This window comes from Puma concolor, chromosome A1 (assembly GCF_028749965.1).
Source record: "Puma concolor isolate L17-30 chromosome A1, mPumCon1.1.hap2, whole genome shotgun sequence".
Lineage (NCBI taxonomy): Eukaryota > Metazoa > Chordata > Mammalia > Carnivora > Felidae > Puma > Puma concolor.
Window position 1 is genome coordinate 143,608,455 of NC_141667.1, and position 13,753 is coordinate 143,622,207.

Below are 13,753 nucleotides of genomic sequence, written 5' to 3' on the forward strand. Positions count from 1 at the left end.
TGTAATAGAAATTTGTGTACTGTTATAACCTTCTTTCCCCCTCTGGTGTTTTTCTGTGTTAGTTCAGCATCCAGATTGCGTTATTTATTTATTTATTTATTTAAAAAAAAAATTTTTTTTTTTTCAACGTTTATTTATTTTTTTGGGACAGAGAGAGACAGAGCATGAACAGGGGAGGGGCAGAGAGAGAGCGAGACACAGAATCGGAAACAGGCTCCAGGCTCCGAGCCATCAGCCCAGAGCCCGACGCGGGGCTCGAACTCACGGACCCCAGATTGCGTTATTTAAATATTCATTCTAAGCTGTGTAAACAGCATTTATAATAAGCTAAATTGCCTTTAAGTAGCACAACATTAAATACAGTTTTTCTGTTAGATTTTTCTTTTATTATTTTGTATTTCTCTTTTAGGATTTTGTGTTTTCTTGTACACAACTTTTTTTCTTTTTAATTAAAAGAACGTTTTACAACAACTTTTTTTTTTTTGCATTGGTGCTTTTGAGAATGTACCAACTTTCTGTGTATCTTATTAACTACTTGCTGAGAGCATAAAAAAGACAAGTTTTTGAGAAAAAACACCTGCAGAATATGAAAAGGTTATAACCTGCAATCATCATTTTATTTAATTTCCATGAAAGCCTGATGATTTCATATATAATTAATCATCAGTAAAGAATAACGTTCAATGAGCCCACAAATGTCTTAGTCTTTTGGAGTGTGTAGGAAACTGCACTTAAGGCCAAAGAAGAAAGAATAGCAAAATAAAAAATTGTGAGGGTTTTTTAATCACCGAAGGAAGGTTTTCGATAAATACAACTTGAGAAGATAAGTCAGAGGATAATGAGCGTAACTAAATGGAGTTTTATAACTCTCCCTTCTGACGAGCACACACACACATAGTACTTATTCCGGCCTTCTTTCTCTCTCTCTCATTATACACTATGGTTACTATTATTATAAGAATGTGCCTTACTCATTGAGGAAATTTCATTGATGGATAAAAGCTCAGGTCACAGTAACTGAATTGGTTACCAAGAAAAAGAACAAAAGACCCCCAGAACACAGAGCGTGAAAGAATGCCAGAAGCAAGCCTTGAATTGCTTTTTCCCTCTTCCCTACCCTAAGCTATGAAAAATGCTCTGCAGAGTTGGAGGCTTTCCTTCTTTTGAAAGAAGTAGGCTTTCTTGAGTAGGTTTTTTTCCTATGTGATCTGTGTAAGTAGACTTTGTACTGGGTCTAGGCAATTTCTCTTTCACTGTTCTCTCTCCTTTGAGAAAAAAAAAATCATGAGGGGCCCTAGATCTTTATTCCAAATGAGCAGAGAGTGTTCCCTGACTTTCTCCCTCCACTGTAACCTTGCCATCTGCTCCCATGTACCTAACCATTGACATAGCGTTTAATACACCTCTATAGTCCTTTCTCTTTTTTGTTTATACCTTCTTGAACACAGATAATATACTGTTTCTAGGTATCTTATTTTACAGCTTATTTTACACTATTGTTTAAACTTGCTTTCTGCACAATAAACTTGCACTATTGTTTAAACTTGCTTTCTGCACAATCTTTGTAGTTTCCTTTTTGTTGATGTAAAACTCTAGATCAGCCAACATCAGACCAAGGACCCATTAAAAGCTCAAATCTTGAGGGGAAAAATGTAATATTCTTTGGCTTTGGATTTGAAACTTTATCCCTTCTGCTTCTCTGGGTTCTGAAAAGAATTGTCTGTGGATTTGTATGTCATATTTCTACAATTGGTATCAGATCTTTACTTAAGTTCTTTTTTTTTTTTTTTTTTCAACGTTTATTTATTTTTGGGACAGAGAGAGACAGAGCATGAACGGGGGAGGGGCAGAGAGAGAGGGAGACACAGAATCGGAAACAGGCTCCAGGCTCTGAGCCATCAGCCCAGAGCCTGACGCGGGGCTCGAACTCACGGACCGCGAGATCGTGACCTGGCTGAAGTCGGACGCTTAACCGACTGCGCCACCGAGGCGCCCCAGATCTTTACTTAAGTTCTAAACAAGCTTTAATGTTCTTAGTGGTGGTGGATTTCATAACATTGTAATACAGCAGGGCTAGGGTTTGGGATGGCGTTTGTCCTGCTACTGCTCCACCCTTCCCAGTTTCATAAGATATATGATTCTGGTATTAGTCAGTGTACCGTTGCAGCAGGGAAGCTTATCTTATGTTCTGAGTATAATGTCTGATAACAGGCAAAGTTCAAGATACAGAAGGATGACAGGATCTTTCGTCTCTTCAGCTTTTGTTATTGTTGTCTGTGGATCAAGCTGAATATGAAATCCCAAAGTCATGGTGAGGTCCTGAAGTTCACATTCTGTTTGCTTTGGTCACCAGGAGTAGTCATATTTTAGTGACCAGGAGTAGAAAAAGGATGTTTGGCAATCAGACGTGGGATTTGGAAGGTGCTGATAAGATTATTGGCTGGAGCATGAGCTGAAGAAATGCATAATGGACCATCCCACATTGCTTATTATTCCAGCTGACCAAAAATTAGCTTTCTCAGTGGAGAATCCCAAGTCCAGCCTGTTCACATCTAGCTACAATTTAAACAAAATACCATTTCATTCCCCTGGGAAATACAATTACCAGCTGTTCTGAACTTAGGTGTTTTCTCTCCTTTCTGGGGAAGAAAGATATGACACACGTTTTTTTCCTTGGTAACCTTTTTTTAAGGGGTCTCCTAATGAAACACCAATACAGTGGGGGAGAGTGGTAATTCTTCAGCTAGCTTTATTCTATGGAGGTAGATAAGGCTCCTCAAAATAAAGAGCTTGGCATGGAATAGCCTTCTTAGTCTGCTGATTCATCCTTGTCCTTTCTTCCTGAGCAGTTTTTCACACACTGTGAGTAGCACAGTGTGAGCTTTGAAGCAGGTTTGAATTAAACCTTCATCACTTACCATCACCACTTTGTGCCAGTGGGCAGTTCATATAATCTCCTGTGCTTGTTTGCTTATCTATAATACACCAGAAAGAGTTACCTCTTACTATTGGTGTGAGAATTGGATGGAGTAATTTTTGTTAATCGCCTGACACCAGGCACTCCAGAAGAATTAGCCCCTTTGTTCTTTCTTGCCCGCCCCACCCCCCCACCACACCCCTGTTCTTCCCCATAAATTGACAAAAGTTTTGAATTAAAGATTGGTGATTTTCATTCAGTTACTATAAAATTTACCAGGGCTTTTCACAACTTGGAAAGCTCAAGCTTGGGTATTTTTTAAATAATAGAACCGTTTCTGCTTATGAACCTGTATAGCTAGATGTGGTAAAAGCTTTGTGCACAGTCTGAGTGCCAGTAGTTAGTAATCATGGGCCGTTCAGAACTGTCACTTTATACCTGCAGACAAAAGGGTTTAAAAAACACTGATTTCACCCCGAATAAATTTTTAGAAACAAACTTATTTCTTTGTTCCTCTGAACAAATATATAGCTTCACGTTGCCTCAGATATAATGTTGTTAGTTTATACAGAAGCAGTATCGCTTATTATCACGCAGTGTGCCGAACATGTTCAATGCATCCTCTTAGTCCTCTTAGTGTAACTAACCTAATAATGATGTTGTAAGGTTGACAATGTTTTCCTCATTTTATAGATGAAGAAAATGAGGCAAGGAGAGATTTATGTGGCTTATCCGGGAACACCTAGCCAGCAAGTGATTACATCAGTCAAGACAGGCCAGATGCAGCTGCAGTAACCTAACACTCCAAAATCAGAATGGCACAACACAACACAACAACAGTGGTTTGTGCCTCTCTCTCACTGTCTTTGGGAGATTAGCACGATGACTTGTGCTCGCTGCAGTTGCTTAGGGGCCCGGGCTGATGGAGGCACTGTGTAGATAGGTCATTCTCCTTTCATCAAGGAAAGCATAAAGGGAGGTGGTGCATTGTATGTGCTTTTCGAGCTACTGCCCAGAGGTGACACATGTTTTTCGTGCTCGCGTTTCCTTAACCAGAGCAAGTCATAATGGCCATACCTAACATCAAAGGGCGTTTGGAAAATGTAGTCTGACTGTGTAGCAAGAAGGAGGGTCAGTCTATTTGTGAACAGATATATTGACGATCACACAGATGGAGTATGGGTCTAATCCAGATCTGTCTCCAAAAATCATTCTCTTAATTACCTCAGAGAATTGGTAGAGTCTTATCTTCAGGAGATAAAAGTTGAAGGCCCTTAACAATAGGAATATTAGCATTCTGTCCATTAAGAATCTAATGAATGTCTTAAATAGCAATAGAACCTTCCTTCAGTTGTCTCCATCTGTATAATGTCCTAGGTATGTTTTCTAGGGATGATGTTTCAGAATCCAGTCAGTCCACTATGTTTACTCAGGAAGGAAATATATAGTCATTTCCACATTCCCTCTCTTATTTGAAGAAATGAAGACATTAAAGGAAATTATGGCAACATACAGATGGGGCTTTCCAAGATAATGTCCTGCAGAACTTTTCCACGATGTTTATCTCTTACCTATTGGGGTATGTCACTTTGATTGCATGTAACAGAGCCTTTATTGTGGGGATTGAACCATGTATATAGAGGCTTCTTTTTCTCCTGTAAATAAGTAATGTGAGGTGAGCAGTCCAGGGCTGGGGATTTCTTCTTTCTTTCTGCCCATCATCATATGTATTTGACTTTAATCTTTGTCTTTATTGCATTGTAGTCACATGATGGTTATCCCACCTCTAACAGTCCTGTTCCAGGCAAGAAGAAAGCACAAAAGCCCCTGCCTGCTGAGTCTGTCCCATTTTAAAGAGTGTTTCTGGAAGTCCCACCCAAGGACCTCAACTTACCTTTCCTTATATGGACTGTGTCATTAGCCAGTTAGTATTACTAGCTGGATACCTTGGCACCTTGAATGACATTTGGAATGATAAGGAAGAAAAGATTGAGTGTGGAGAAGCAACCACCAGTGACTGCCACGTGTCTGAGTTCATTGTAAAATTAAAACCTTTAAGCTCTTTGCTGCCACTTACCTTGTATGTGAAAGGGAATAGATTTTCACATAGACATTGTGACATTTTTGCAACTAAATCTATCAGTCTTTTTTCTTTGTTCCTTTTATTTCTAAAAAACAAACAAACAAACAAACAAACAAACAAACAAACAAACAGTTTCCTTAATCACGTTTGCTATTGTTATTTGGAAGATTTAAATCAGGGGTCTCAGGCCCCAGGAAAGCATCTGACTCAGAATGTTTTAAATGCAGGACATAGGGGGGTTTTTTTGTTGTTGTTGTTGTGTGTGTGTTTTTTTTTTTTAATTATTTTTATTTTTGACCTTGAAAAACTTTAGGTAGGGCATTTGCTCTAGTTGTTTTTTAACTTCTACCATATTTGTTATCGTGTGGGTCCACCCGGCTTAAATGTTTATGTTATATGGCTGGTTCTGTAGGTATTTGAATGTAGACAAGTACAGATACAGTCAGAAAAACCCCAGGTTTGGGTATCTAACTTGTGTGTAGTCCTTGGACCATTGTGAGAGAATTCGTAAACCTGTGAACCTTCATCTGATTGTTACAGGTAACAGGAAGCTTGCATCAGTCTGTGATTGAAACCAAATTAACTAATTTGTGTCTAAAGGTCTCTTTTACTCTATTTGTTACAGATTTAAATGTTATAATGGCAACAGTTTCTTGAGGTGTTTGAATGTATTAATGTATAAATGTAGATTTGGACTTTAGTATCTGTATGGGAAATTAACTATTTGTGTCTTTTTACTGGAACTCCTTAGCAGTATGTAAGGTATGAGTTAAAAGAAATTGTATATTTGGATGTCATATATTTATATTTAGTAGAGTGCCTGTTACTTTTCATGGTAAAAAGCCAATAATAATAAAAATAAACATAATAATCCCTGTTTCTGAAGAAAAAGCTAAATAGAATATGATGATTTGTTACAGACCCTATCTTTTTTTATCTTCACAGACTTTGCTTCGCCCTCTTCAAGCTTTGTGCTCTTTCCAGCTGCAGCATGGTGCTCAAATTCGCCTCAGCAAGGAACACCTTCTGAAAAATGGATTATATCCTAAGCCAATGCCAAAGAACAAACGCAAGCTCAGGAAAATGGAACTGTTAATGAACAGTGTTAAAATTTAGTACTGTTGTTCGTGGTGCTAGTTATGGTGTCTTCCGCTGATAAAACCAGGTGAAGTTTTCAGAAAATTTAAGTCTGTGGGTTTTTGGTTGTCTAGAGTGAGAGTTGCATGCTAAACTTGCCCAGCAGAAGAAGGAAGTCAACCAAATAGCCATAAAAAAGCAAACAAAAAAAAATTTCGCTGACCCAGTAAAAACCAAGGTTTCATACTGAGTTTGTTTAAAAACAAAAAAATGTGCCTCTAATACATTTTTCCAGATCCATAGTTTGGAATGTGTTTGAAATTAGTTGTTGAGCGAGGTTAGAAGGTTTTTTTGTTTTTTTGTTTTTTGTTTTTTTATGTAAAATGGAAAGAAATTATTGTACCTGATTGGGACAGTATTGTTTTCATGAATGTTAATAGATAATTAGGTGTATATAATAGAGGATACTTATGTCAATATGCAATATTGTACATAAACTTTATAGTTTGAAGTAATAATGATCACCAAGTAGTTTAGATTGAATTTATTTTTTTCATAGAATAATATAGCAGAATAAGGGAACTAAATAAATTACTTAGGTACTAAACTTGAACTCAGCTATTATGATTTAAGTGTTACTATTAATTGCCCCAGTTTTGTTGTATTAGGGTATACTTGGAATGTAAGATTATATTAGTTTCAGGTATTCACCATAATGATTTGATATTTATATACATTGCAAAAATAATCACTGTATGATAAGTCTACCTAACATCCCTCATACGTACTTAAAACATTTTTTTCTTCTGATAAGAACTTTTAAGATAAACTTTCTTAGCAACTTTTTAATATATGGTATTTGTAATTTTGCAGAATTATTAACTACAGTCACCATGCTTTATAGTACATCCCCATGAGGTATTTATTTTATAACTGGAAGTTTGTGACTTTTGACCCCATTCACCCATTTTGCCCACCCCACAGCCACCAGCCTGTTCTCTGTATCTGTGAGCTTGTGGGTTTTTTTTTTTTTTCCTTTCCTTTTCTTTTTTTTAAGATTCCACATGAGTGATATCAAATGATAATTACCTTTCTCTGTGTGACTTATTTCACTTACCATTATGCCCTCTAGGTCCATCCCTGTTGTTGCAAATAGCAAGATGTCATTCTTTTTTTTTTTTTTTTTTTTTTTTTTTAATTTTTTTTTTTCAACGTTTATTTATTTTTGGGACAGAGAGAGACAGAGCATGAACGGGGGAGGAGCAGAGAGAGAGGGAGACACAGAATCGGAAACAGGCTCCAGGCTCCGAGCCATCAGCCCAGAGCCTGACGCGGGGCTCGAACTCACGGACCGTGAGATCGTGACCTGGCTGAAGTCGGACGCTTAACCGACTGCGCCACCCAGGCGCCCCAAGATGTCATTCTTTTTTATGGCTGAATGATATTCCACTGTCTCTATACACACCACATTTTCTTTATTCATCCGTCGATGTCTATTTAGGTTATTTCCATGTCTTAGCTATTGTAGATAATGCTGCAGTTAACACAGGTGCATCTTTTGAAGTTAGTCTTTTTGTTTTCTTTGGATAAATATTCAGAAATGGAATTACTGGATCTTATGGTATTCTATTTTTTACTTTTTGAGGAACCTCTATACCTTTTTTCATGGTGGCTGCACCAATTTACATTCCCACCAACAGTGCATGATAGTTCCCTTTTCTCCATATCTGTGTCCCTTTTTATTTCTTGTCTTTTTCATTATAGCCATTCAAACAGGTGTGAAGAGGCAGTTCTTTGGGGTTTTGATTTGCATTTCCTAATGATGAATAATATTGAGCATCTTCTCATATGCCTGATGGCCCATCTGTATGTCTTCTTTAGAAAAGAGTCTGTTCACTTCCTCTGCCCATTTTTTTGCCCCCTTTTTATTCAAATTGTGTGTGTGTGTGTGTGTGTGTGTGTGTGTGTGTGTTTGTTTGCTGTTGAGTTGTAGGAGTCCTTTATTTTTGTTATTAACTTCTTATCAATATCTGACATACAAATATTTTCTCACATCCTGGGGGTTGCCTTTTCACTTTATTGATGCTTTTCTTTGTTGTGCAGAAACTTTTTAGTTTGATGTGGCCTCACTTGTTTAGTTTTGTTTTTTTGTATTTGCCTTTGGTGCCTGATTTAAAAAATCATTGCCAAGGCTGATGTCAAGGAGCTTACCACCTTTGTTTTCTTTCTAGTTTTATGGATTTCACATTTTACACTCATCTTTAATCCATGTTGAATTAATTTTGTGAGTGGCATAAGATAGCAGTCCAGTTTCATTCTTTTGCGTGTGGCTCTTCAGTTTTCCCAACGTCATTTATTGAAGAGACTGTCCTTTTCCCGTTAAATGTTCTTGCCTCCTTTGTTATAGATTAATTGAGCATACATGTGTGGGTTTATTTCTGGACTCTATTCTGTTTGATGGATCTCTGTGTCTTTTTTTATGCCAATACCATACTATTTTGATAACTATAGCTTTGTAGTACAGTTTGAAATCAGGGAGTATGATGCTTCCCCCTTTGTTTTTCTTTCTCAGGATTGCTTTGGCTTTTGGGGTCTTTTGTGGCTCCTTACGAATTTCAGGATTGTTTGTTCTATATCTTTGAAAAATGCCTGTGGAATTTTGATATGGATTGCAATGAATCTGTAGATTGCTTTGTGTAGTAGCCCTAATTTTGAAAAAGCTGCATGGAATTTTGGCACAGCACATATTTTTATTTTATTCATCAAAAAGGCTTATTGAGTGTCATAAACTAGTCATATGGAAACAACTGAAATAGAATATAACTATAATTTCAGCAACATATTTTTCTAACTGGGGCTATTTAAATATTTTTTCATGAACAAAAACTTTCAATTTCAGAGAGCAAATTTTCCCCACCCTTTTGGGAAAAATATTTACTGACATTTTATATACTAGTAGAGACATGTATGTAATATATATTTGTATCTAACTTAAATCTACTGCAATCGTATACCCATATTGGCAAGGAGAGGGGACTTTGTTTTCTTTATTTATGACTTCTAGAGTTTTTTGTATCCAGTATCAAGTTGTAAGGAAAAACTAAATGTGCGACCTGAAAGTAATCTTGTTATAAATACATGTGCATGTGTGATATATGAGTGGTTATTTCTGACCATTTTCATTCTTATTTATTTATTTTTATTGTTGGCCTAGATTAAGCCCTTCTTAAAAGCTTTAATGCTAGTCAGAATGATAGTAAATGTTTGGGGAAACTATGTAGAAAATATTTTAAAATATTAAACAAAAGTTAGATTTCTATCCTGTATTATTGACTTTTTAAAAAATTAAAACACAGTTTGGCTCATTTAAAAAAATATTTATTTTGAGAGAGTGGGGTGGGGCAGAGGGAAGTGGAGAAAGAGAATCCTCAGCAGGCTCCATCCACGATAAGCTCGATGTGGAACTTGATCTCATGACTTAGATCATGACCTAAGCCAAAATGAAGACTTGGTTGCTTAACCAACTGAGCTACCCACTACTATCAAGTGACTATCTAGGTATAATAGAAAAGAAATAGTAATAATAATGTATAATGGTCTCCTAACAAATGGGTTAAAATAGTCTTACAGTAATTGTTTTCAGATTAAAATTAAATTTTGCAAATTTCTTTTATCCACTATTATTGCCTTTTTAAAAAAGATATTCCTGTATATGACCCATATAAGTCTTTAAATTGTATTTTAATTTATATTGATTTTTAGAATAATTACTACCTTTATCTTTTAACTACAGAATTAGGGTAATTTTTGAACACTTACAAAAGCTTAAAATTTAGTATTTTTGGAAATGCATAAGCATTTTTAAAATAAGTTTATATAGTTTTCCAACTTATTTTACTGACTTCTTAAATTACTTAATTTTTTATTTCTTACTGATCTCCTGACAAGATTATTTCATTTACTCCTCTCTGGTATTCAATACTTCTTTAGTCACTTGCTCTCATCAGGCAGTTTTAGATAAAATTTAAAACCATTGGAGTGCCCCGGTAGCTCCGTCGGTTGAGTGTCCAACTTCAGCTCAGGTCACGATCTCACAGTTGGTGAGTTCGAGCCCCATATCAGTCTCATTGCTGTCAGCTTGCACTCTCTTTCTCTCTCAAAAATAAATAAAACATTAAAAAAACAACTATCACTAGTAGGGTTAGTTATTAAAAATACTTATAATGTGTAGTGTTATGTGAAGATTTTAACTGAAAATTTGACCTGGCTTTTAAAAGTTGTTACTTTTTTGGGGGCACTTGGGTGGCTCAGTCAGTTGAGTGTGGACTCCTCATTTTGGCTCAGGTCATGATCTCATGGTTGGTGAGATTGAGTCCCACGCAGGGCTCTGCACTGCAGTGCAGACTCCACTTTGGATTCTCTCTCTCCCTCTCTCTCTGCCTGTTCCTCAGCTCGTGCATATGTGCTCTCAAAATAAGCATTTAAAAAATAAAAAAAATATATAAAAGTTACTTTTTTATTGTGTTAGTTGGCTTTTAAGTTCAGATGCTTTTTATTTGTTTGATTTGCCTGGACTAGTTCCATTTTTTTGTGGATTTATAGCTGATAGTAGTCTTTACATACAAACTTGAACTACACTTTGTTGTTGGGTGGATTGTTTTGTGAATTGTTACTTGAACCACGTAATTTAGAAAGTAGTATTTCTTTATACACAAGGTGATTGATTATGCATTTAGCACAGTAAGTTGTTGAAAATCACCATATAATGAGTGGTGTTATTTTCATTTTCTTGCACTTGAGTATGAAGGGTTGAGAGCTATACTGAATGAAGCAAGTCACAGTACTTGGCAGATTTCCCTAGGTTAGCTTGCAAGATTTCTCAGGTGAAAACATGAGAGTTATATTAAAAATTATGTTCTGGGGTGTCTGGGTGGCTCAGTCAGTTAGTGTCAATCTGTTAGTGTTAGTGTTAGTCTGATGTCAGTCGGGGCGTCCCGCTTCGGCTCAGGTCATGATCTCAAGGTTTGTGGGTTTGAGCGACGCGTTGGGCTCTGTGCTGACAGCTCAGAGCCTGGAGCCTGCTTCCGATCCTGTGTCTCCCTCTCTCTCTCTCTCTCTCTCTCTCTCTCTCTCTCTCTGCCTTTCCTCTGTTCACGCTCTGCCTCTCTCTGTATTTCAGAAATGAATAAACATTAAAAAAAAAAAAAAGAAAGAAAAATTATGTTCCCTCTATTTTAAGACTTCAAACCCAATTTTCTTTAGCCGTGACTATTGTAGCATTAGGGCTTGTCCCTAAGATTTTAGAAGGAGCAAGCTCTTCACTACCACCTTAATGAGTTATATAGAAGAGTACTTCTTCATAACTTCTTCAGTTTCTTCATCACTTATTCCTACTTGCCCTAAATTGGCTATTTAAAAAATGTGATTGTGTTATTAAAGAATCCTTTCCATTGAATATTGATGAATTTCAGGAAAGTAAATTGTTGACCCTTGGATACAGTTGTCATTGGTATAGAAGTAAATGTTGGTGCCCTAAGTAAAAAAACTAGATTTGACCAGGTGAACTCAAAAGTTTTATCTAATGGGCCTTTTATTATGTAGATTTAGTCCTTAAAAATAAGTGTGAGTGGATTTTTTTATAGGTAAATAATACTATGGTTTAGATGTAATGAAACTTTGCATTTAATTGTGTCCCATAGCATAGAATGAATCACAACCTCTTAACACTTTTCAATCAAATTTTTATTTACTGGATTTGCTTAATATATTCTCTTTCCTTTTTCTTTTTCTTTTTTAGCTTTATTAAGGAATCATTGACAAATAAAATTGTGAGGTATTTAAAATGTACAACATGATGATATGATATACATATTCATTGTAAAAGGAGTCTCTCCATCAAGTTAACACATCCATCACCTCACATAGAAATGTTTTATCGTGTGTGTGATAACATTTAAGTTCTACTGTTGTGGCAGATTTCAGTTATACGGTCCAGTGTTATCGACTACAGCTGCCATGTTCCCCCTCCTTTCTCTTCATACTTTCTTCTTCCCAGATTCCTCCTCTCCCTTCTCCTCGCTCTCCCTGTCCTCTTTCCTTTTCTAGTATCCTTATCCTGTCTACTGTTGTGTTTTTTTTAATGTGTACAAATTATTTGTGTATCCTTGCATAAGTGTTTTTTTTTAAAAGATCATGTAGTGGTCTTCACAGCTTACAATTTTATTTTTGAAATTTGTGCAGAAAATCAGGCACTTACTCTGTGCTGCTGACTTGTCTCCCTTACTCTACTCCCTTACTCCCTTACTCTCCCTTTCTCTACACTAGAGAAACATGTAATCACTTAACTAGTCTTCAATAATTGTTCACGTGAATCAACAACATAAGAATTTTTTAAAGAAACTTCTTAATGTAAGAATTTTTAAAAAACTGAGGTAGGTAGCCTTTGAATAAGAAATTATAGTTTACTCTTATTTAAAGGTATGTTAAGAAATGAAAACATTCTTCTTCATTCCCTTATTTTAATTGAAGTATAATTGACATAAAACATTAGTTTCTCGTGTTTTTAGTGATTTGAGTGATATTTGTGTACACCATGAGATGATCACAGTAAACCTAGTTATCATTTGTTATCGTATGAAATTATAAACTTTTTTCCTGTGATGAGAACTTTACGATATACTCTCTTGATAACATTCAAATATGCAATACAGTATTGACTATAGTCACTATGCTGTACATTACATTCCCATGACTTACTTATTTTGTAACTGGAAGTTTGTATCTCTTGAACACAGCTACCCATTTTGCCTACTTCCCAAGACCCCTCTCCTCTGGCAACCACCATTCTTTTCTCTTTGTGTTTTGTTTGGTTTGCTTTTTAGATTCCATAGGTAAGTGATATCATATGGTATTTGTCTTTTGTTGTTTGGCTTATTTCATGTAGTATAATATCTTCAAGGTCCCTTTTATGTTGTTGTTGCAAATGGCAACAGTTCATTCTTTTTTATGACTAAGTAGTACTCCATTATATAATTCCACATCTTCTTTATCCATTCATCCATTGATGGACCCTTGGGCTGCTTCTGTAATTTGGCTATTGCAAATAATGCTGCAGTGAACATAGGGGTGCATGTATCTTTTCAAATTAGTGTTGTTGCTTTCTGCAGTTAAATACCCAGAACTGGAATTTCTGGATTGTATGGTAGTTCGACTTTTAATTTTTTAAAGAAACCTTGAAACATTTTTAAAAGTACGTCTGCCTCAGGATTTTTGTCATTACCCCTGTACTCCTCACTGATTTTGCATACTAATAGCATTTAGTCATCTCTCTCCACATATGTTATTTACAAGGTGAAAAATCGCTTATTACATTTTTTATATGTAATTTTATGGGAAACATTAGTTGATATGAAAATGGCAATAATTTACAATATGGTCATCAGATTTTATAAACATAACTGCCTATCATTTTGTATTTATTAAATAGTTTTACTTCTAAAGTTGCCTTTTTCTTAATAAAATCAGTGAAGAAATTTTTAAAATGTACATGAAAAACCTGGATCTAAAATGTAAGCTTCCCTTTTTCCTGTTTCTGGAATATCTGATATTATGGAAATGAAAGAAATGTTTTAACAGCATATTTTAATACTTATTTTGTTAGTAACTCTCAGAACTCT

At 35.8% G+C, this 13,753-nt stretch overlaps 1 protein-coding gene across 3 annotated transcripts in view; it reads left to right on the plus strand.

Moving 5' to 3' along the window:
• DTWD2 (DTW motif tRNA-uridine aminocarboxypropyltransferase 2) overlaps positions 1-13,753 on the plus strand; it is a 542,198-nt gene that overhangs the window by 108,499 nt on the left and 419,946 nt on the right. The window contains exon 6 of one of the 3 annotated variants that reach the window (XR_015250695.1): positions 5,946-6,165. Coding sequence is in view for 2 of the 3 variants with exons in the window: in XM_025924832.2 (XP_025780617.1) it covers positions 5,946-6,116 (171 nt within the window). In the remaining variant the exon portion in view is untranslated. Of the gene's footprint in view, positions 1-4,681; positions 5,920-5,945; positions 6,923-13,753 lie in introns of those variants that run through there. The other 2 variants (XM_086705715.1, XM_025924832.2) reach the window with 2 other exon arrangements.